This window comes from Cupressus sempervirens, chromosome 10 (assembly GCF_028749045.1).
Source record: "Cupressus sempervirens isolate cs-2001-9-10 chromosome 10, ASM2874904v1, whole genome shotgun sequence".
Classification (NCBI taxonomy): domain Eukaryota; kingdom Viridiplantae; phylum Streptophyta; class Pinopsida; order Cupressales; family Cupressaceae; genus Cupressus; species Cupressus sempervirens.
In genome coordinates this window covers 120,868,404-120,893,358 of record NC_143127.1, presented here as the reverse complement: position 1 = coordinate 120,893,358, position 24,955 = coordinate 120,868,404, and the positions used below count along the sequence as shown (strand labels likewise).

Sequence of the window (24,955 nt, the reverse complement as noted above, 5' to 3'; positions counted from 1 at the left end):
TAATTCTAACCCTAACCCCAATTCTAGCTCTAACCCTTACTATAACCCTAACACTAACCATAACCCTAACTCTAACACCAATTCTAATCCTAACCTTAATTCTAACCCTAAATATAACCCTAACTCTAACTCTAACTCTAACTCCAGCCTTTATTCTAACTCTAATCCTAACTCTTATTCTAACCCTAACCCTAACCCTAACTATATTTGTAACCCTAATTCTAACCCTCGCCTTAATTCTTACCCTTACCCTAACCCTAACTCTATCTCTAATCCTAACTATATTTCTAACCCTAATCCCAACTCTAACTCTAATTTTAAACCTAACCCTAACCCTAACTCCCTTTGTGCCTACTCTCTAGATACACCTCATAATCTCTTTTTCTCTCTCTCTCTACATAAAACATGCCTCTATAAGAAACATAATACGAGCTCCTTCTTGTCTACATATATGCTCTCTCTGTGTGTGTGTGTGTGTGTGTGTGTGTGTGTGTGCGCGTGTGCGCGCATATTATCACTTATAAAAAAAAAAAATTTCTAGATACTTATACATATAGGGTTAGGCTAAGGTATATAAGTTACTAAATGATTAGTACAATCATATATAGAGTAAGAGTTATAGTTAGGATCCAAGGTTTATAATTTCATTTATATGACACTCAGTGTTATTGTTAGGGTTAATAAGTGGTTAAATGTTATGCTAAAATAAGGGACAGGGTTAAGGGAAGTATGAGATTTAGGTGTAGTGTTGGAGTATTTGGAGTACAACTATGGTCAAATTTGGGATATATGTTATACAAATGACTCAAATAGTGGAAAAATTAATTCATGAAAGGGAAGTTATAAGTCCCAACACAACAATTTAGATGATGTTAAAAGTGTGAAAGAATATATAAGAGTCAATTTTATGAAAATTATTTCTCCATGATGATGTGAGAACATTATATATTGTTGAATTTTTAATAATGCTAATGCAATTTTTATTGCAATGATTAAGAATTGTAATCAATAAATCTCCCTATCATTAAGGAATCTATTTAGACTTATGATTTTCTTTCTTAATTAATATATTTAGTACCCACATATATAATCTAATTAAATAATGACAATATAAACTAAATATATGATTCGTTTATTTTAAATTAATCACTAACTTTAATAAAATACAAGTTTTATTGATAAGGTGACCTTCTTGTCCGCATCAACGATTAAATTTAATTATGAAACATTAAAAATATAAATATTTTGAAACATGCAAATATAAAACTATTATGAAACATACAAATCTAAACATGGAAACCAAAAGTATTTTGAAATATTCAAATCTAAAACTAATGTAAAACATGCAAATGTAAAACTAAATTGAAACATGCACATTAAAAATCTGCAAAAGAAATGTATTATCAAATATCTAAATCAAATTTTTTTTGAATCCTAAATCTAAATCAAACATACAAGGCTAAACTATATGAAACTTTAATCTACTCCTGTTAAAAAACTCTAATTGCTCCAATAATCTCCATCTCTTCCTCCCTGCAAAAAGACAAAATGAAAATGAAATGAGGAGCATCTGTTTTATAATTTATGAGAGAATCCTCATATCTCCCAATAGATGTCTTTTGACATTCCATGAATTTGTTTCAAATTCTCCCACTCCTCACAAAAAATAAGCATGAATGTGCATGCAAAAATATATTTAACAAAAAGAAAATATTTTATATTTAAAATTTTAATTAAGTTATTTCAGCCCTATTTTCTTGCGTTCTATTTTTTTGGCCTTATTTTTTCAGGTTCTATTATTTCAACATCCATTTGGCTTAATATTATTTTGGCTAGCTATTATTTTGAATATTTTATTTTATTTTATAATTCAATAATGTTAAAATATATACTAAATATATGATTTATCTACTTTAAATAAATAATTAACTTTAATAAATTATAAATTGTATTGATATGGTGGCATTCTCATTCAGATTAATGATAAAATTATGCTTTGAAACATGAAAATATAAATACTTAGAAACATGCAAATGTAAAACTATTGTGAAACATTCAAATCTAAAACATGCAAACCAAAACTATTTTGAAATATGAAAATCTAAAACTAATATGAAACATGCAAATATAAAACTAATTTGAAACATGCACTTTTAAAATATGTAAATGAAAAGTATTATAAAATATATAAATCAAATAGATTTTGAATACAAATCTAAATCTAAATCAAACATGCATGACTAAACTATTAAATGCAAGCCTAAATAGTTATGAACAGAATTCTAAATCTAAATCAAATTAATTGAAATTGAAATCTAAATCAAAGTAGAATATTATAACTAATTTTGAATTTCAATTTACATCTACATCTAAATCTAAATGAAAATGTAAATAAAAAATAGAAATTTCACCTGCAAAAATGTTACTCCAAAACTTCAATCTACTCCTATTCAAAAACTCCAATCTAATCCTCCAATAACCTCCACCTCTTCCTTCCTGCAAAAACATAAAATGAAAATGAAATGGTGAGCCTTGGTTTTATAACTTCTGAGAGGCTCCTCATATCCCCCAACAGATGTCTCTTCACATTCCACGAATTTGTTTCAAATTCCCCCACTCCCCACAAAAAACAAGTATGAATGTGCATGCAAAATTATATTTAACAAAAAAAAATCATATTGAAATTATTTCGCCCCTATTTTTTTAGGCCCTACTTTTTCGGGCCCTATTTTTTCGGCTCCTACTTTTTCAGGCCCTACTTTCTCGGGCCCTATTATTTCGGGCCTATTATTTTTTTTGTAACTCTCACCTAATCTTTTTTATTGCCAAATGGCATTCCATATTTTAATTTCGTTTGTAACTCTCACCAAATCTTTTTGATTGTCAAATGGCATTCCATATTTTAATTTCGTTTGTAACTCTCACCAAATCTTTTTTCCTTACACGGATTATTCCTTGGAATATTCTTTGTGCTGGGAAGTGTTGCTCCCATTGTATATGCCTCTCGGCATAAATATTATAAAAAAATTAATATCTTAATATATCATATTATTTGTTAATATTAGTATAGATATAATTTTTAATTTATATTAATTTAAAATTATCATTTTTAATTAAAAATAAAAAAGTATACAAATATTATTATTAGTTTTTCAAACATCATTTTAAATCATCTAAGTAATTTTTTTAATTTTTTCTTTTGAATATTTAGATTCAAAAGTAATATATTGCTCTCTTTTTTAATAATATATTCAATAATATCAAATTAAACTTATATTATTATTGAATATATAAAAGCATGAATATAATTTAAGATTAAATAAAATATATTTATGTAATATATTTTCAATAATATCAAATTAAACTTATATTATTAATTTATAAAATATAATTTAAGATTAAATTATATTCATGCTTTTATATATTCAATAATAATATAAGTTTAATTTGATATTATTGAAAATAGATTGTTAACGCATGAATATATATTATATTCCAAAGGTTTCTTAAATTTTTATTTTATAGATGCATAAATAAAACTTAAATGTTGGCCAAACTATAATTGAAAATATTAGTATAGATATAATTTTTAATTTATATTAATTTAATATTTATTTTTTATTAATTTAAAATTATTATTTTTGATTAAAAAATAAAAAACTATACAAATATTATTATTAATAGTTTTTCAAACATCATTTTAAATCATCTAAGTAAAAGTTATATATTATTTTTTTAATATTTAGATTTTAAAATAAAAATATATTTTATTTAATCTTAAATTATAGTAAAACATAATAATATAATAATATATTGCTTTTAGTTTTAATAATATATTCAATAATATCAAATTAAACTTATATTATTATGGAATATATAAAAGGATGAATATATATTACATTCCAAAGACATTAACTTATATTATTATTAATTTATTTACATTCCAATATATTTTATAAATTAATAATATAAGTTAATATCTTTGGAATGTAATATATATGGTTGAATCGAATTATTACGACAAATCACTCCCTCCTCAAAAATCTGCCTTTAATACAGATACCAACCAACGATAAATAGTTGTATTTCCATTATCAACAAACTTCAATGAATACAAAAAGCTACCTCTTTTCTAGTAGCAAAAAAAACATATGATTCGCCTGGCAAGGTGGGTCCACGCACTTCCCTCCATCACGCTCCAGAGTACGGTCGTAGGACACCTGGATGCCATGCATCAGAGGGCATGAGGATGGGGCATACCTAGGCAGTTGATCCTCAATAACGGCTACCCAGGTAAGATGATCGACATGCCTGGGTATGCCGCATATGCCCATGGCCATGCCCCCCGCCTTGTACTATGCTTTGCCATCCAACCGTGGAATATCGTGCCTACATGTCAGCTGCATTCGAGGATGCCAAATTTCGTTTTGCATTTAAGTACCCTTTATTATTATGCTATAAAGCTTTTTTATTATTATTATGTTATATAAGAGAATAGTAACATAAGAAGTTCTTTTACTTAACTTTGTAATTGTCATTTAAAAAAAATATACATTTAAATTTTGGTAGAGAAATTAATTCATCTAAAAAATTAAAGTTAAATATAAATAAGAAATATATAAATAAACTATATAAATAATTTATTTAATGTACATAGTTAAAATTTAATGTACATCTATATTATAATAATATTATTAATTTTGTTATTAATTTATCTTATCTTTTATCTTATCATATTAATTTAAATATTCTAAAATTTCATAGCAATTGAAATTGTCAAGTTAGTAAAAGATTTTAAAATGTATGTTTTTTAAATCATTACTTTTTGATATTGTATTATGTTTTTTGTTTTGTATTTTTTTGATAATAAATGTGTTGGTTGTTCCTCAAACTCACCTAAACTATCCCCATGCCACCCATGCCACCCATTTTAGCACATTTTATATTTGATTTTATAATAGTTTTTGATTTTATTTTATAATCAAATTATATATAAATAAATAAGAAATATATAAATAAACTATATAAATAATTTATTTAATGTACATAGTTAAAATTTAATGTACATCTATATTATAATAATAATATTAATTTTGTTATTAATTTATCTTATCTTTTATCTTATCATATTAATTTAAATATTCTAAAATTTCATAGCAATTGAAATTGTCAAGTTAGTAAAAGATTTTAAAATGTATGTTTTTTAAATCATTACTTTTTGATATTGTATTATGTTTTTTGTTTTGTATTTTTTTGATAATAAATGTGTTGGTTGTTCCTCAAACTCACCTAAACTATCCCCATGCCACCCATGCCACCCATTTTAGCACATTTTATATTTGATTTTATAATAGTTTTTGATTTTATTTTATAATCAAATTATATTTTTAACCAAAAAAATACAAAACAAAAAACATAATACAATATCAAAAAGTAATGATTTAAAAAACATACATTTTAAAATCTTTTACTAACTTGGCAATTTCAATTGCTATGAAATTTTAGAATATTTAAATTAATATGATAAGATAAAAGATAAGATAAATTAATAACAAAATTAATAATATTATTATAATATAGATGTACATTAAATTTTAACTATATACATTAAATAAATTATTTATATAGTTTATTTATATATTTCTTATTTATATTTAACTTTAATTTTTTATATGAATTAATTTCTCTACCAAAATTTAAATGTATTTTTTTTTAAAATGACAATTACAAAGTTAAGTACAAGAAATTCTTATGTTACTATTTCCTTATATAACATCATAATAATAATAAAGCTTTATAGCATAATAATAAAGGGTACTTAAATGCAAAACGAAATTTGACATCCTCGAATGGAGCATGAACGCGGCTGACATGCAAGGACGGTATTCCACGGTTAGATGGCAGAGCATAGTACAAGGCGGGGGGGGATGGCCATGGGCATACGCAGCATACCCATGTCGATCCTCCTACTTGAGTAGCCGTTGCCATCAAATTGTGATATTGCTATCAAGATTTGACTATGTGATTTTTGAGTCAAACTCATTGACCCATATTTCATGAGTAGTGATTCAACATGAATCCATCTCTCATGAGAACTTTTTATATTTTACATTTTAATTTTGCTCCATAGCCTCCATCCTCTCCACACCACCCATTTGTTTTCTTTGGTTGTCCATTCTACATCAAATCTAGGTCAGAAACATGTATCGAATGATGAAGGAACTTGCTTAAGAAGTAACAGATTTCGTATTTTATCCACACGTTCTAATAATGTTCATGCACGGTAGAGTCACCAACGTCTAATAATGTTAAAGTGCTTAGACTGCTTTAAAAAGTACAACCTTAAAATAGAGACCCGTTAGTTTTCCGTACTATAAATGTTATTTTGTGCCAGTGGTTTTTAAACTTTATATTAGAATAATAATTAAATTCAAAATATTAAATATTATAAGATTTATAATCTGAATCTGCCGGAAGATCTGAAGAGTTCTAGAGTGTGAACAGATAAAGTGTAAATATTTCATTATCATTATTTTTTTTTTAAATATATAATTTTAAAGTATTTACTAGTTATAATTTAATATGAGACTATTTATAATTGTATAATTGACTTGTTAAATTCTATTAAAAAATATTATTACATTTCTCCTATTTTTCCTCATTCATCAAAACATATAATCTAATATCATAAATTCTCCCACTAATAATAATTATATATAATAATTACAAAAATAAATACCAATAAAAATCATAATTACAAATCAAATATTTCATACGATTTAGTTTTATTATTATTATATTGATTGAAAATAATTTTAAAAATAAAGATTATGCTAATTTATTAAGATTAGTTTAATTTATTAGAGATTAAAATTATTAGAACTATGCATAATAAAGTAAAATTATAATAATTATAACACATTTAATAAAAATAGTATTAAATTAGTATGTATTTTAATAATATAATTAAATAATGCTATATATAGTTTTCAAAATCAAATTTTAAATAGTTCTCAAACACTAATTTACCTTGTGATTTTTTCCAAGTATCCAAAAAGCCCTGAAAAAAGTGAGTCTTTAACACCGAAATACATCCTAAGATCACACACATTCCAAAAAATTAAAAAGCCCTGAAAATGTGAGTCTCGAACACATAGTTACTTTCTTTTTGTTGAGGTATCTAAAATGCCTTGAAAAAAGTGAGATTGTGTCAGGTGAAAATACATCCCGACATCACACACACTTCAAAAAGTTCAACGTGAAAAAATAAACACCAATTTACAAAGTCTTGAAATAAGTGGGTGCTACATACCAATTTACTTTGCTCTTTTGTCGAGGTATTTCAAAAAATTCATTGTGAAAAAATCAGTACTAAATACCAATTTACTTTGTTCTTTTGTGAGGTGTCCACAAAGCCGAGAAAAAGGTGACATTGAACACCTTAATTTAGCATTCCATTCTTTATACGTTAATTTCTTTATTAAATTTTATTTTATCTAAGTTATTTTCCCACATCTCCCACTTTAAATATAATTTTTTTTTTAAATAAAAGAATAATATTAGTTAAACTATTTTTTAAAAAAATTATTGTCTATAGAATATCATATTTTTACCAAAACAAAAAGATTATTAATTGAACATTTACAAAAAAAATAAAAATAAAAAAAATCTTGATATAAAAATAACATATTATTATTTGAAATGTAACTCACATCCAACAATATTTGAACAATTTTTTACAATCATTAATATTTCATAAAATAATACAATATTCACTTTTACACCATAAATATAACAAATTATTACTATGAAAAAGTGCAATGTATAATATGCATTGTGCTTTATAGTTATACCTATAAGAATATCATTTTTCACTACAATAATAATATTGGCTAAGATTAAGCCTCTTATTTGACGAGTTGCACTTTAAACTATTTATTTATATTATATATTATTTTATTATTATTAATATGTGGCAAAATTGAATATTATTCCTACAATTGCTTGTAACACAATTGAACTTGGGCCCCTCTTAGCAAAATGGTTCCATGCTCAAAATACATCCTAAAGCTACACGCACTTCTAATGTCTTACACAATACTTGCTATGATTGAGCCTCTTATTTTATGAATTACACTTTGAACTATTTATTTATATTATATATTATTATATTATTATTAATATGTGGCAAAATTGAATAGTATTCCTATAATTGCTTGTAACAACATTGAAATTGGGCCCCTCTTAGCAAAATGGTTCCATGTTCACAATACATCCTAAAGCTACACACTTCTAATGTCTTACAAAATAATTCTCAAACATCAATTTACTTTATTTTTGTGAGGTGTCCAAAAAGAGGCTCTCAAAAAGTGAAAAATTCAAACACCAGTTTACTTTTTTGTAGGCATCCAAAAAGCCTTTAAAAAAGGACATTAACACCTTAATTTCAAACCTCTCAAAATTCTTCTAAAAAAATTCAAATCACTTCCAAATTTAACTCCAATTTACTAGGTTGTTAGTGTCCTAAAAGACTTTAAAAATGAGATATTGTACACTATATCATGTTTTATTAATATGTTAATATATTGTCACATAATTTATTACATAATAATATTTTAAAAATATGACATCACTTTTCCAAATGGCTCCAAGAGGACTTGCTAGTGGCCTCTACTCTTGTAAAAATGAACTTCTTGAAAAAAGTGAGGTTGAACATCTTAATTTCATGTCTCTCAAAATGCATCTTAATGCCACACACTTCTCAAAATCTTACATGAAATTTTAGATCATTCTCAAACACCAATTTACTTTGGCTTTTTGTCCAGGTGTCCAAAAAAGCCTTATAAATTTGACTCCAACACCACTTTACTTTCTTTTTGTAGAGGTGTCCAAAAAGGTCCTGAAAAGTGCACCGCTCTGAAAATACAACATCCCAATGTCACACACACTAATTTACTTTCTTTTTGTGAAGGTATCCAAAATGACCTGTGCGCCTCTAAAAATACATCCCAACATCACACACATTATTTTTTTTTGTCAAAGTATCCACAAAGCCGTGAAAAAAATGACATTGAACACCTTAATTTCACTCTCAAGTTCCCCTTAAAATTTCAAATCACTACCAGATTTAACACCAAAACACCAATTTACTAGAATGTTAAGAATGTTTTTAGTATAAGTGTCTCAAAAGACTTTAAAAACGAGATTATACACTAAATCATCACATAATTTATTATATAATACTATTAAAATTGTATTTATTTATATTTAATACCTACATTCTTCCTACGTTGATTTTCTCTCTTTTTTAAATCATCTCAGTCATCTTCCCCACTTCCCCACTTGTAAATTTGATTCTCACGCTAACAGTGGCTTCTGGTTCTAAGCAATCCATGCCATCTAACCATTTTAAATTTTAAAATGCTGTATTAATCCCTTCAGTTGGTAAAAACAGACTGCCTCATTCTTTATAATTAAATATTGAGTCTTCCGGAGGAAGTTGAAAAGGAAAATCAGAAAAATAAAATTAACGAGAATAATTTCGTCGCGGTAAAATAAAATATAAATATATAGACGAGCCCGGGATAACGGCAGGTTACGTTCATGGGAGCATCGATTTGCGATCTGATATTTGACGGGTTTCCATTAAAGGCTACGTTTTCTTGCTTTTCAAGAAAATTTTGAAGCGCTTTGCAGAGCAAATTAAGAAGGTCCAGACCACAATGCCACCAACTCCAGTCATAAAATGCAGCTGCCGATCTTACATTTAAGAAATATTGTTCTGCTTTGTCGCAGCATGTACCAAAAATCTTTATTTAGAGAATTCCAGAGTGAATTTAAGTAGGTAAATCTTTATGGATACGTGCTTGCTAACTTTTTGCTTTGCGATTATTTGCAATGCGTGCCGAAGAGAGTCATTGTAAAGGATTTTTCGGCTGTTTTCAAGGCTTGGAAGGTAAGCATTGCCTTTTCAGGACGTTTTAGTGCCTTTTATTTAACGGTGCAGAATATTTTACAGAGATTTCTTTTAAATAGACAATCGAACAGATGGTTGTACAGTGATTTGTGGTTTTATGTACGCGTTATGACGATTTCGCCGTGTAAGCTTTCAGCTGCTTTGAAGGCAAAATGTCGTAGCGCTTTTGTTAAAACGAGGGCTTATCGTGGCGGATAATGTCGTGGAACTTTCGGCCTAATTTCGGTTGGTTTGTGTGAGCAGACGTCGGGAGATTCTTGTTGTAGTTGATAAGAAAGGTGGCGCGGTTCGAACCTGCGTCTGGAAAAGGGACTTTCGGATTCGATTTTCTTTATATTCTCCGCAGCAAGCTGAAAGAACTTCGGGAGCTTCGAGGTTGAACGAGAAAAGGTTAAAAGGAAATAACAAGAAACAGCGTGGACGCTTCTGTAAGTTCTTTATTTATGCCGATCGTCGTTTTGTGGGGTAACATATAGAGCATTGATATTTTGTCGTGAATATTTAGGGTGTAATCTGAATATTTAATGTTTCCTTGCCAGAGCATTATAAAGATTCGAAGGCGAGACTGAGAGGTAAGAAAATGCCTGAAACCGCGTGAATATTTTGTAAGTAACACTTATTTAAGGTCGCAATTTCTGATATTATGCATAGCAGTTGGTGACACACACAATGTCTGTGTTTTCTGCTAGAGGATGTTGAAATCTGTTGTTTTATTAAGCGTCTGCATATTTTCTTGAGAGTTTGTTGTGCTATTGTGTGACCTCCTATTTGCATTCGTTTTGTTATTCTGTGACCTTCTTTGTGGTGTTGTTGTTGTTTCTTTATGGTGGTGTTGTGCGACTGTGTCATTTGCTTTTGTAGTGTTTTGTGCGACTGTGTCATTTGATTTTGTAGTGTTTTGTGCGACTGTGTTATATTTAAAGTGGTCCTGGAGATCCTTGTTTTATTATATTGTGTGACTGTGATATTTGCTCAAGAGTCGTTGCAGTTCTTTGTATCGTGGTGTAACTATACCCTGTAAGAAATTTTCGTGTTATTGTGCGATTGTTCATTTTACTTCAGGATTGTCAGGATTTATTTTGGCATTGTGTGATTGTTATTTTCTTAAAAGGTGTGCAAGAATGTGGAACGATTCGAGTTTTGAGCAAAATGGTGAAGGGTGGGCAGTTGCTCTGCCTCGTAAGGGCTTAAACAGGCCGAGGGGCGGGAAACCGTCTAGTGCTTATGCTCCTGACCGTCCCGGAGTTGGGTTTTTCAAAGGGAAATCAGGTTATGACAATGGTGAGAACCAGAAATCTGCTCGTTGGGGTGATATCCCTAATGGAGAGAGTGCAAAGCCGGCTCGACGAGGTGATGGTCTTAATGTTGCACAGAACCACGGTTACAAGCAGCCGGGATGGAGGGATGCCGGGAAAACCCAGCAGAAGAACGGTAATGCTGCTACCACTACTTCATGGAGTGGTGGAGGCAGGGGTCTAGGTGGAAACACGAATCAGGCGTGGCAGAGCCAGCCCAAACCGTTAAATTGGGGATCTTCTACTGCATCTGCAAAGACAACAAATGTGCCTCCCCCTCTTGCAAACGGGTGGAACTGGGGAAGCTCCAGTGGCACCGGGGGCGCAAGTTGGAGCTCTGTAGTGGCACCTGCTGCTGTAAAAAGAGAGTGGGGATCAGTCCCGAATGGAGAGACTCCCCAGTCAGGCAGCAATGTTTTGTCCCAACTTCTTCCTTTTGAAATATCTGGGGCACTTCCACAAGGCAATGCTGGGGATCAGTCCAGTGAAGGAGAATCAGAAATTGAGCATTTGGATAGTGAGGACGATTGTGTGAGCAGTGAAGGATTTGATTCTGATGATGAGGATATAAGTCATGAGACAATGAAGAAGAATAAATGGTTCAAAGGTTTTTTTGAAACCCTCGACAACCTGACTGTTGAACAGATAAATGAACCTGACAGGCAATGGCACTGTCCAGCCTGCAGCGGGGGTGTGGGGGCAATTGATTGGTACAGAGGTATGCCCCCCATCTTGACCCATGCAAAAACTGTGACATCTAAGAGAGTTAAGTTACACAGGAAACTATTAGAAGTCTTGGAAGAAGAGTTGAGAAGAAGAGGAGCATATGCAATATCCGAGGAAATGATTGGCAAGTGGAAGGGTCTGCAAGAGCCCATAATTGATCGAGAGATTGTTTGGCCCCCCATAGTCATTATTCAGAACACAATCCTTGATCAAGATGAAAATGAACAGGTATGGATCGCAAGGTTGATGATTTTTCTTCTTGCATTTGATTACAAGACATGCAGAGCATTTTATCCTTCCAAATATTCAAAAATTTTGTTTTTATTTCTCTCTCTCTCTCTCACACACACACACACACATTCACACCCATCCCTGATCTTTGCTGGTTTAAAGTGCAAGTTTAGATAGTAAAACTGGCAAGCATGCTGTGCTAATGATATAGTTCAGAAGTTCAATCTAGACCAGATAATAAAACTGTCAAACATGTGCCAACACATATAATTCAGAATTGCAAGCTAGCAATCTTGGTTGCTTGTTTTGTGTCCAATGTATTTTGAATCCTTAGCATTTTTCAATTTTTGAGATAGCCCGTGTAAGTCATACATTTTGGGAGACAACTGCAACCACATAATTGCAATCTGTACCTTCTAATCTAGGGAGGTGTACGATCAATTTAATGGTCATGGATTTTTATTTCTCATTGGGAATTGGAAATGGTTGAAATTTTCAGGAATTACAATGGATTATAGTTGTTCCACTTTCTTTGGCTTTTTCCACAAGCCACCACAATCCATCATTTTTCAACTCTTTCCATTTGTAGATTTCCCTATGTGTCTCTACATAAAAGCATCAGGTGTCATGGTTTCTGTTATAATACTCAATATTATTACAAAATCAAATGCTCACAACTTGCAAACTTAGGTTTCCTATTCGGGGATGTGGTACAGCACTAAATACTATTTGAATTTGATTTCTTGTTTGATGTCCAATGTATTTTTAATCCTTAGTATTTTGCAATTCTTGAGATAGCCCGCATAAGTCATAGACTTTGAGAGACAACTGCAACTACAAAATTGCAATCTGTACCTTTTAATCTAGGGAGGTTTGTGAGCAATTTAATGGTCATGGATTTTTATTTCTCATTGGGAATTGGAAGTGGTTGAAATTTTTAGGAATTATAAGGGATTACACTCGTTCCACTTTCTTTGGCTTTTTCCACAAGCCATCACAATCCATCATTTTTCAGCTCTTTCCATTTGTAGATTTCCCTCATTTGTCTCTAAGCATTAGGTGCCATGGTTTTGTGCTATAATACTCAATATTATTACAAAATCAATTGCTCACAATTTGCAAACTTAGGTTTCCTATTAGAGGATGTGGTACAGCACCAAATATTATTTGAATTTGGTTACAATATGCGTTATAGCAAGCATTTCTTTATCACAAATAGATAACAGCTCCCTCTCATCTAGCATGACTTTCGAAGACAATAACCCTACTCTGTTGTAGCAAAATTATTCATTTCCTAACCTAGAAGCATTATACTCATTTGTAAATATGCAGTAAAATTCAGGATGCACATTGTTAATATAAAGTATTAATAATTACATACCACAAGGTATCCTCTCAATTGAGTAGCAGTAATAACTATATAATGCAAAGAATCTTCTTAATTGAGTATTTATAGCTTCTGTTTTCAACCATCTCTTAATTGACAGTATCTTAGATTCAGCTACCTGGATTCCCACACCAAATATAATTATTAATAAACCCTGGATGTAATAGTTAAGGTGCAGTAAAGACACACACTTCTCTTTAGTTAATCTTGTGATATTCAACAGTCTTAAGGTGGGTCAAATGCTCTTATAAAGTTTTTCTATAAACCAAAATAGCAAAACACACTACCTCATCTGAATTATCATTTGAGCATATCACATAAGGAGACTTTCAAACACATATATGATCTTTTAGAGCTCAATTTCGTACTAATAAGTGCCATGAGATAAGGAATGTTTAAAAACATTCAATACTGTTCTTCTTTGGTGTAATCTAAAGTTCTAAACTATCTCACAATTTTAAGACTGTCAAAGTACTGATTGAATACTCAGATGGAAATATTAAAAGTCTAAAACAAAAAACAAGAATTTGTTGGAAACATTAGAATATAGATTGACACCATACGAGGGATGACTAGACAGGTACAATCTTCAAGTAGAGAAAGAATCAAGTACAACACCATTAATCACCAGGATAGGGCCTGTACAGAATCTGGTAATGTCCATAAGCAAATGTCTAGGGCTAAGAGGGCCAAGCAGGATAATCCTAGTGGTCCTGCTAGAACTTATTATACTGACATCCAAGGTAACCCATAGGAGGCGTTCCATACTATTTAACTTCTTGAATAAGCTCATGTAAGTAGATTTTCAAGTGCATATATAAGCTTTAAAAGTCTAATTTTGTACTAACACGCCTTCAATTAGCTCCATAAGATAAGGAGTCTTAAAAAAGCATAAAACACCTTTCTTTTGCAAATTTTATGTCATCTAAACTGTTGCACAATTTTGAGTTTGGCAAAGTACTGTACTTGTACCCAGATGGAAATATGAAAGGTATAAAAACAGAAAGCTTTTGGAGATGTATGCAATGCCCTGCAAAAAATCAAAATTTATATTGATGTCACATGCAACAAGTTTGGCTAGATGAATAGAATCTTGAAGTAGAGGAAGAATCAAATCCAGTGACATTCTTCACTAGGCTATGGCCAGTATGGGACCTGATAATGTCCATGAGAGAATGCCCATGACAAAGAGGGCCAAGTGGAACAATCCTAGTGGACTTGCTAGAACTTTTACTCACATCCAAGGTGATCCATAGGAGAAGGTCCATACCATTTATCTCAATGGTGCAACCATATAGGTTATTCTTGCTGCAAGCAAAACTGATATTCATGCCAAATATAATGGATAGCCCATTGCAAAACATAAAACAACTCTTTCTCATGGCCTCATCAATCCGCACTTGCAAAAGATAATGCATTCCCTATGCAGGTTACTTATTTTGGGGTGTGAACATATGTAAACAGTAAGATATTAGGAAGCATAAGAAACTAGAAACTAAAAAGGTTTTCCTGCCTTTAATAATCAATTTCTTCATTAAATAATCAAAATTATAAAGGATAATGGGAAAGGAAATATTTCCATGAATGTTTAAAAATACTCTCTTTAGTTTTTTAACTTTTTTTTAATGAAATAATATAAGTCTAATGTCTTAAAATGAAATAGTTCACATGGTAAATGAGTAAACAGATTCCGTTGATTAAAACCAAGAGAAAAAATATTTTAGAGAAAATTTGCACACAAGCACCTTAGTAATATGTAAATTGAGGGGAATAGTGGTTAGTAGTTGCACTGCTTTGGGCTTTTCACCATTGTCACCTAAACCAACAAAAGGTTAAAAGGTGCATGCGTGCTAAGTGGATTCTTTTGCCTTGTAATTATTACCAACATTAATGATTAAAACCAGCAGCAATCAGACTTGGAGAGAAAAGTATGCTACGAAAAATTCACACACAAGCACCTTAATCATATGTAAATTGAGGAAAATAGGGGTCAATAGTTTTACTGCTTTGGGCTTTTCACCTTTTGTCACCTAAACCAACAAAAGATTAAAAGGTGCATGCATGCTAAGTGGATCCCATTGCCTTGTAATTATTACCAACTTAAATGAAAAATAATTTCATTAGCATAATGGCTGCTGATTGAGGTCATCTCCAAATGACTAAAAACCACATGGGTTATATAATATGTGTAAGATTGATGCTGTAAGTGTTTAAACAAACTGTTCCTACTTCATGCCTTGATGAACTAAATTTTGATTCCACTATGTGGTTGAATATGTATCATCTCTGCACACCTAAATTAAATATATGCAGAAACAAACATGCAAAAATATGTGGGCAGCTGCTCACCCAAGATAGATTGCACCTAGTCAGACAACATTTACTGGAGTGGCCACATAGGGGTGGCTCTTTGCTTTGTGTTAAAAAAAAAATATAGCAGAAGCAACATCTTTGTGTTTTTTAAGATTTTTACTTACTATACATAATACTCAATGAGAAGGGAAATTCCTTTTAACTTTTGATTAATACTATTACGGACAAAGGCATAATTATAACAATACATTGTGCCCAGTTATATAATACGGGGTCAATAGTTGCACTGCTTCGGGCTTTTCACCATTTGTCAGCTAAACCAACAAAAGATCAAAAGTTGCATGCATGCTAAGTGGATCCCTTTGCCTTGCAATTATTACCAACTTAAATGAAAAATAATTTCATTAGCATAATGACTGCTAATTGAGGCCATCTCCAAATGACTGAAAACCACATGGGTTATATAATATGTGTAAGATTGATGCTGTAAGTGTCTAAACAAACTGTTCCTACTTCATGCCTTGATGAACTAAATTTTGATTCCACTATGTAGTTGAATATGTATCATCTCTGCACTCCTAAATTATACAAAAAATATATGCAGAAACAAACATACAAAAATATGTGGGCAGCTGCTCACCCAAGATAGATTGCACCTGCTCAGACATCATTTACTGGAGTGGCCACATAGGGGCGGCTCTTTGTTTTGTGTTAAAAAAATATAGTAGAAGCAACATCTTTGTGTCTTTTAAGATTTTTACGTACTATATAAAATACTCAATGAAAAGGGAAATCCCTTTTAACTTTTGATTGATACTATTACAGACTAAGGCATAACTATAACAATACATTGTGCCTAGTTATACAATACGCCTTCCCGTTAATAGAGCTTTGTCCCCAACCAGTAACAGTAAACACCAAATTGGCACCAGAAGTTCAATGTCAAAGTCTTAAAGAAATCCAGAATCAGGATGATTTTTATTCATTTTCTTTATTTATTACCCTTACATTTTGGTGTATGTTTTTTTGAATTGGCAACTTTGGATGTTTTCCCTTAAATTCTTCTTTTCGAGTATGGCATCTTCCATGGAAATTACTTTGGTTGCTCTTCCAATATTGAACTATTCAGTTCTGCTATTTCACATCTTGCTCGACTATCCATTATCTCCAAGATCAACTTTCTGCATTCATCTATGAATAGGATTTCATTTTGGGCTACCATATTTGCTTCTAACATCTTCAAATATGTTACATGGAAGCCATTATGTATTCTCCCCTCATTGGCGATAGTGTATGCCCCATGTCCCAACTTTTGCCCAAGCTTATATGGGCCATAATCATGTTGTTGGATCTTATGCACTCCCTCCTTTTTTGTGTCACTTGTATGGCTGCAACCGAAGTAGTACCATAATTTCAATTTCAAGGCATTGCACTTTTTGATGTTGGCCTGTTTGCTGCTTCACTTTATTGGCACTGATGGAGATATCCCTAATCTACTCCTATGCCTCTACTTCCACAGGGTTTATTGCCACCTTGATATGGTGGTTATAATGTCTTAACTGGGGACATGTGTATGACAGAATGGTATATGTCATTGTGACAGTAGTCAGCTAGTTGTAACTATTTTACCCAAATACTCTACTTATACCCTGCATAAATGGCCTGGGATGGTTTGTGGGTCTCCCATGATTCTTTACAACCCAATACAAAGCCAAGATGTGCTTGTCCGTGTTGGGGACAGCCATTCATCTCCTTCGTGTTACTTGACATCCCTGATATTTCAGGGTCGCTCTGGGGACATTTCTTGTAAATGCAAAATTAGAGGGGATTCCTCTTAACATCTCGTTGTCTCGAAACTTCCCCAGGGAATAGGTATGGGGCTCTGAGGGGTGGGGACTGAAAGATTTGCAGCATTACTATTGCAGATTCATAGTGAAACAAAACAGAAAAAATACCAGTTTCTTATTGACTTTAGAAGAATTTGACAAGTCTGTACTTTTCGGATATACAGATTGACAATATAACTTTGATCATGCCACAATCATTGTTACTCATTACAAAATAGAGAAACTGTCTGGTAACTTATATTCGAACCACAGAGCAGATGACACAATGCATAAATGATGTTTCCAGAATTACATTTGGACTGGTTCTGAATTAAACTGCAGACCTCAACCGATCAAAATGCCCCCTTTCCTTGCAATCAAATTCTTTATGTCCTATGGTTGTATGGTTCTGTGATCAGCAGAGGTCTGCAATATTGTTTTAGGTGCCAATGCAATGGCACTGTGTAATCTCAGCACCTGCCACTAATCGATGCAATGGAAAATCAACATGTTGCTCCTTTCATCTTTGTTGTTCTTCCTACTAATCAGAATAGGCAAACTCTCAATGCTTGGAATGGATGATTAATCATTAATGTGAATCTGCAAGCAAGGTAAGATGGCGTCCTACCTTGCAATGCTTGTTGGGGTTTTTGTCCCAGTAGCAGATTGTGTATTCAGGCTTAATGACAAATTCCAGACATGCCTTTTTCAAATGCCAATGATCTCCTTTAATAGGAGAAGATTCTAGCCTCGTAAAATAGGTTGGCCCAAGAAAAGGAGCAACCTATAACAAAATAATGAATGGGCCGTTATTCATTGAAATTAGCAATAATGTTATTTGTTTCTAATTTCATCTTAATTAAATAAAATATCAAAGGAAAGGACCAATGTTGTTAGTTAATACCACTTGTCCGACCAGCCCTCTGAAATGGGCTCTTGACAGTCCTCCCATCCCAAACTTGCTTGATCTCAAGCAATTTCAGATTAGAATGCTCAAAAATCTCAATTCCTTCCCATTTTGCATCTTCAGGTGGAAGTCCTTTCTATTTCACCATTTTTTTGTGAATTGCCTTGTTCCTTAGCCTCTTCTCCCTCACATTCAGCACTGTCTCAGGCCCCAGAATCAGTTTGCATTCCTAGTCAAGTGTGGGTAGCTCAGTTGAAGGGGAAATTGCTGTCCTAGGGACTTCTTAAGGTACAGAACATGAAATGTGTTGTGAGTCATGCTATTAGCAAGTAGTTCCAGGTAATCAGCTATCTGTCCAATCTTTCTTGCAACCTTGTAGCACCCATAAAAACTCAGTTTTAACTTTTCAACTCCACTTCCTTTAATTGAGGGCCATTTCTGAGGCTGCAACCTAAAGAACGTGTCATATAATTTATTTTTCCTATTGACTTTGAGCTCGTTGTAAATTTTCCTAGAGATTTTTAAATGTTCTTTCTTTGTTGTTACCATATCCTTTGCACTAGCTACTCTACTATTTGCAAAAATCAAATCCACAAATGAAGTAGCATTGTCGCAATAAAGTGCCTTAAAAGGAGATACCAATTGAGAAGTGATGAGTTGTGTTGTAGTAATACTCCCCACAAGCAACCATATAACCTATGCAGTTTGCTGACATAACATAATTCCTCAAATAGCCTTTAATCCATTTAAATTTTATTGACTTTTTTTGTTTGTCCATCTGTTCGAGGATGGTCACTAGTACTTGGTGGTTATGATGTACCTGTCAGACGGAAAAGTTTCAGACTAGTTCTTGGCAAACCATGAAGCTTGAAAATCTTTCTAATGAACAAATTTGCCAATTGAGGCGCCTTATATTCTAAAGATATGTTATGAAAATGAGCATATTTTGTAAGTCTTATCAACCACAACATATAAGCAGTCCTCACCTTGCATTGGCAGTCCTGTGATGAAATCCATTGATATGCTTTCACCTTTTTATTGTTGAATGGGTAATTGCTGCAACAAGCCTGCCAGAAAAACATGCTTCACTTTTTTTTTTGACACTCTTTACTTTCCCTCAAATGTTGCATTATATCCCCTTTCATGAAAAGCGTTCCCTTGTTTGTATATTTTGTACAAACCTAAGTGGTTAGCAAGTGGTGTGTCATGACAAGCTTTCAATATCTTTTCCTTCACCTTGGATTCAGGAATGAGATATACCCAATCTTTCTAGGGAATAAGCCCATTTATTACCTTGAATTCATCATCTTGCACTTTGCCTTCCTGAACATTATTAGCAAATGAATTCTTAGAATTTTCAGCTATGGTCAAGGAACTTCCAATCAGTGAATATATCAGATATGGAACGTAAATTTGGCTTACTAGATAAGCATCAACCACCACATTGTTATACCCTTTTACCTACTCATTATCAGAGTTGTAGGATCGAGTCAATCTTAACCTATTTTTGTTGTTTGTCATTTAAATCTTGTTGGTTAAGGAAGTACTTCAAGCTGTTGTGATCAGTGTTAATCACAACGTTTTCACAAACCAAGTATTGTCTGAACTTAAAGCATGCAGTATGGGCAACATTTGTTATCATAAATCGAGAAATTAAGTTCAGCTTTCCGGCTTTCATATGCTATGATGTTTATCTTGCATCAGAACAGCCCTTTAGCTTGATCTGAAGCATTGTATTTGAAATCAAAAGAGAGTGAAAAATCTGGGATTGCCAATCTTGGCATGCTCATTACCTCCTCCAATTTGTTAGAAGCTTGTTTGGCTGTTGGGTTCCATGACAATGCTCCTTTTTTCGTTAAATTTATTAAGAGGGCAACAATTTGTGAGAACCCCTTTAAAAATTAGTAGCTGCCAAGACCTACTAAATATCTCAGTTATGCTAAATTGTGTGGTCTACGCCAACTTTGGATTGACTTGATTTTTTCTTCAACGTTAATGTCCCCTTTTTGACATAGGATTTAATAATAAAATTAAAATCTCAAGACAAATGAATAATAAAACATAATAATATCATATAATTTTAAGTTAATTAAGTTCAATGAAAGGTCAAGAAATATGCAACGAAGGGTTGTGACACCCTCAACATAAGATATAGGAATTAATAAGGATTAACGTAGGAAGAAAGGGGTGGGATAGATATACAAAAGTGACTCTTTCAAAGGGCAGAAATGATGAAGGGTTGTGACTGTTCATCTGAGAAAGATGTCCAAGAGAGATCAATTTGGGAGATAATTTATTAGTCTCAAAGAGCAGTGATGGAGGGTGGTGACTCAAGCCTTGTGAAAGCAGTGACCCTTTCACCAATGAAGTATAAAAGAGATCGTTCCAATCATTTAAAGATCACTTAATCATCACTCATGAATCCACAAAGGGGATTGTCAATCTCAAAATCGAGCAAACAATCGATCAACAAACCACTCTATAAAATCAGCATTCATGTGTCCCTTTCACCAATGAAGTATAAAAGAGATCATTCCAATCATTTAAAGATCACTTAATCATCACTCATGAATACACAAAGGCAATTGCCAATCTTGAAATCGGGCAAACAATCAATCAACAAACCACTCTATCAAATCATCATTCATTTGATTCACTAATGTATTTATTGCATCATCACTCATCAATCATCTAATCAAGAACCTCTTAAGCTTCATTAACCAATACCTCAAATCATACAGTCAAAAGATCTCGTTCAGTCAATCAATCATTCATGCAATTATCTGTCATTCAACAATAATCGTGTCATGCCCTTGATTTGACATTAGATGAACACTGGACCCAGATATGAAATTGTCTTTCACACGTATGATTTCATGGTTTCATTAATTGTAAAACTGGCTGCTGTCACCTGTCTTCAGTAAGTCAGGGATATGGCCAGCCACAAATAATAAGACTTACTATATATTAAACTGTAATTGCTTGAAGGAATTGATTCTCTTCCCTTAATGACAGCAATCTCCTCTTAAGAGAGGATTAAGGATTAGTTAATAATCAACAATATTGAAATGGAGGGGTTTAGACATGGAAACAATGGTTAGCAGCAGAGGGATACTTATCAGTCCATTAAAACTTTGGTAAAGACTATAACTGTCCAACCCCAATGTAGGAGTATGGAAGACATTGCCTAGCATTCAAGGAGGGCATCAATCAGTGGTAGAAGAAAACAATGTTCAGCGGAGATAGTCAAACAAGACAGAAGAGAACAATAAAATAGGCAGTAAGAAACAGTTAAATACAGCAAAAGGGCTTATTTATAGTCCCTTAATTATAGTGGTATTAAGGAATAATTGTTTTCCTTGTGCAAATTTTAACGCACATGAATGTCACTATTTTATCTAGACTTTATCTCTAACATGTCTATATGCTTATAATAAACATATGAATGTATATTTATACCTATACAATTGACAATATCATTCATCTACAATAGTGGACCATATTGGGGAATGAAAGTGCAAGGAGGGGTAACAATGAGGCCTCACTAGGCACACCAGCTCTTGGACCTAGGGTCAAGTTAATGGTACCCTATTGCAATCTTTGCTCCAAGTTTATCTGAGTTAGTTTTTAGTTATTGAGGTAGCTAAGAAAGGGGTCCTCAATTTTAAGAGGGAAGAAGGATAGTGTGATGGAGGGGAACAGTTTACTGGCTCTGCTAGGTACACCGGCTCATGAGCATGGTTAAGACCACATGAGGCCATGGGGCACATAGTTTCTGCTCTTGGACGTAGGGATAATTAGGGCACCTCATGGTGTTTTTCCTATGTCAATCCTCATTTTGGTGGAGCCCATGATAATTATGTGCTATATGTGTAATTCTGTTTTAACCCTAAAATGTATATCCACATGTATTCAGATTATATTATCATCCAGTTTGACACAGATAAAAGATAAATGATTGGCAAATAATGTATGGACAATTTTAATACCAAAAGAGCAATTGTTTGGTTACTAGATGCTGGTAATTACAGTTCTGAAATATCCAGGGGTCTATTGTTTTATTCATGTAATTGCTTCTGATCTGATGATTCTGTTTTAACCCTAAAATGTATATCCACATGTATTAAGATTATATTATCATCCAATTTGACACATATAAAAGATAAATGATTGGCAAATAATGTATAGGCAATTTTAATACCAAAAGAGCAATTGTTTGATTACTAGATGCTGGTAATTACAGTTCTGAAATATCCAGGGGTCTGTTGCTTTCCTATGCTAAATATAGATTTTATCTTATTGTTTTATTCATGTAACTGCTTCTGATCTGATGATTGTAATTGGTATACCGTATGATAATCCTGATTTTTGAGCCTGCTTTTTGCTGATTGTTGTGCCCCATTCTTCCTAGATGATTCTTTAAGAGGTATCCTATAATGATTCTGATGATGATGTAATGAGTGCTGGTTTGATATTTTGGTGAATTGAATGTATGCTGATTTGATAGAGTGGTTTGGTGATTGTTTGTCTGTTTGATCTGATAGATGATGATTGCTTTTGTGGATTCATGAGTGATGATTCATAGGCAACCCTTGAATGGTTGGCATAATTTCATGAGTGACGATTCATAGGTGACCTTCTATAAGACTTAAAGAAACCAACCTTCTTCTTGCCCTTTGACTAATTTTAATTACTGTTCTTTATTTCTAATTCAGGTTTATTTCTGAATTCTTGTTCACTTCCAACATGATTATTTCATTATCATTTTTTCTGATTTTCCTTGTTTCATCCATGTCCCCCCTTTGGAATGAACTCTTTGCCCTTCTATGTCTTATATTGAGTGAGTCACAGCTCTTCATTATATGCCTCCTGATCTTTCATTAGACTTAATCAATTTGTAATTTTATTTTATTAATTAATTATTTATATTTATATTTTATCAATTATTATCTATTATTAAATCCTTTTTCAGAAGGGGGACATTACACATACCATTTTAGCAATTCATAATATTCCTATGTTCCATGAGGATACATCTCTGGTACTCAAACCCCTGACCCCATTCCCAATTTTGTTTCAGATATGGCAGGGGACATCCCTTAGCCATCCCTGAAAATCCTGAAATCTTTGAAATGTTTCTGAAATGTGCTGCAGATATAGAAATAACATGGAGATGTGTAATGTCCTCTTTCGAGACATTACAAAATGTCCCTCTACCATCCAGGGATGGCCAGACCTTCCCGTCAGCAAAGCAATCTATCATCCATAACATTATAATTTATAACAGCTTGTTGAATATAACAGCATCAATAAATATACTTTGACAGCAGTACAGCAATTAAATTAATCATGACAGCATTGACAACAACAACAGTAGTATAACAGCAATAAATATATCATACAACAGATTCATAGTTAATGATATAAGTTATGTAGCAGCTAACACTGACAGCAGTAATCTGGATTTATGAAAAAAGTCTGAATCGTTTTAATCTTTTGATATGCAGTCAGTTATTATTGTCAGTTGCATTGTAAACAACAATGTTTATTTTGGAATATGGTTAGCATGGAGGCTTCTGTGCACATCATCAATTATCATTTAATGGCTTAATACAATATTGCTTCTTTTATACTGCTGCCCATTACCCTAGGTTGCATGGGTACGCATACCCACACTCTTGGTATGCGTACCCACGTACCAGGTACTCAGTGGAGAGCATCATATCTAAGGACTTTGATTAAGATTTCTGAAAAAAAAATTTCGGATTTTGTTTGCGTATCAGCTTGTTGTTTATCAAGCTTAATTCAATACGTAATCAGTCTGAAGCTTTGATACAATACTGATTAAAATTAAACTTTATCACTGTTCAAGTCAGAAGTTGATCATTTGCAATATGTCATTGTTATATGATTTATGATCTTGTTCATGTTTAAAGTCTGCCTTCTCTGTTATGCATCTAAACATTTATCATATATTTTTCTTACAAACATATAACAAACCTGAAACTGAAAACAATACATTACATTTGCAAACTTTATCACTGTTCTTTTTTTGAAAAATCATTGTTGTCATGACTCATAATTTCAGAATTTCTATAAATATTAAATTATAAAAAAAAGTTTGACGTACCCAAATACCCTCATCCCCTATTTTGAAAAATACCCGTACCTGTACCTTAAGTATCCAAGTACTCCTGTCCCCATGCAACCTTGCCATTAACTTGTAGAAAGAATGTGGCTAGCATAGAGCCATGCATAATCTTCGTCTTTGTTATTCAGGTCTCTGCATTAATT

At 32.3% G+C, this 24,955-nt stretch overlaps 1 protein-coding gene and 1 long non-coding RNA gene across 4 annotated transcripts in view; one reads left to right on the top strand and one right to left on the bottom strand.

Annotated features, from left to right (window-relative positions):
- Positions 1-1,381: 1,381 nt before the first annotated feature.
- The window catches only part of LOC149532897 (uncharacterized), a 28,218-nt gene continuing 4,644 nt past the window's right edge, over positions 1,382-24,955 (bottom strand). For 2 of the 3 annotated variants that reach the window (XR_016356726.1, XR_016356727.1), the window contains 2 exons: positions 2,412-2,496; positions 1,382-1,533 (listed from right to left, as the gene is read on the bottom strand). This is a non-coding gene — a long non-coding RNA (uncharacterized LOC149532897). Of the gene's footprint in view, positions 1,534-2,411; positions 2,497-8,540; positions 8,917-24,955 lie in introns of those variants that run through there. The other variant, XR_016356725.1, reaches the window with a different exon arrangement.
- Positions 9,593-24,955, top strand: part of LOC149532896 (protein SUPPRESSOR OF GENE SILENCING 3 homolog) — a 34,137-nt gene continuing 18,774 nt past the window's right edge. The window contains exons 1-4 of the mRNA XM_089803272.1: positions 9,593-9,955; positions 10,220-10,404; positions 10,516-10,548; positions 11,088-12,225. Coding sequence (XP_089659398.1) covers positions 11,098-12,225 — 1,128 coding nt within the window. The 5' untranslated portion in view covers positions 9,593-9,955; positions 10,220-10,404; positions 10,516-10,548; positions 11,088-11,097. The remainder of the gene's footprint in view (positions 9,956-10,219; positions 10,405-10,515; positions 10,549-11,087; positions 12,226-24,955) is intronic.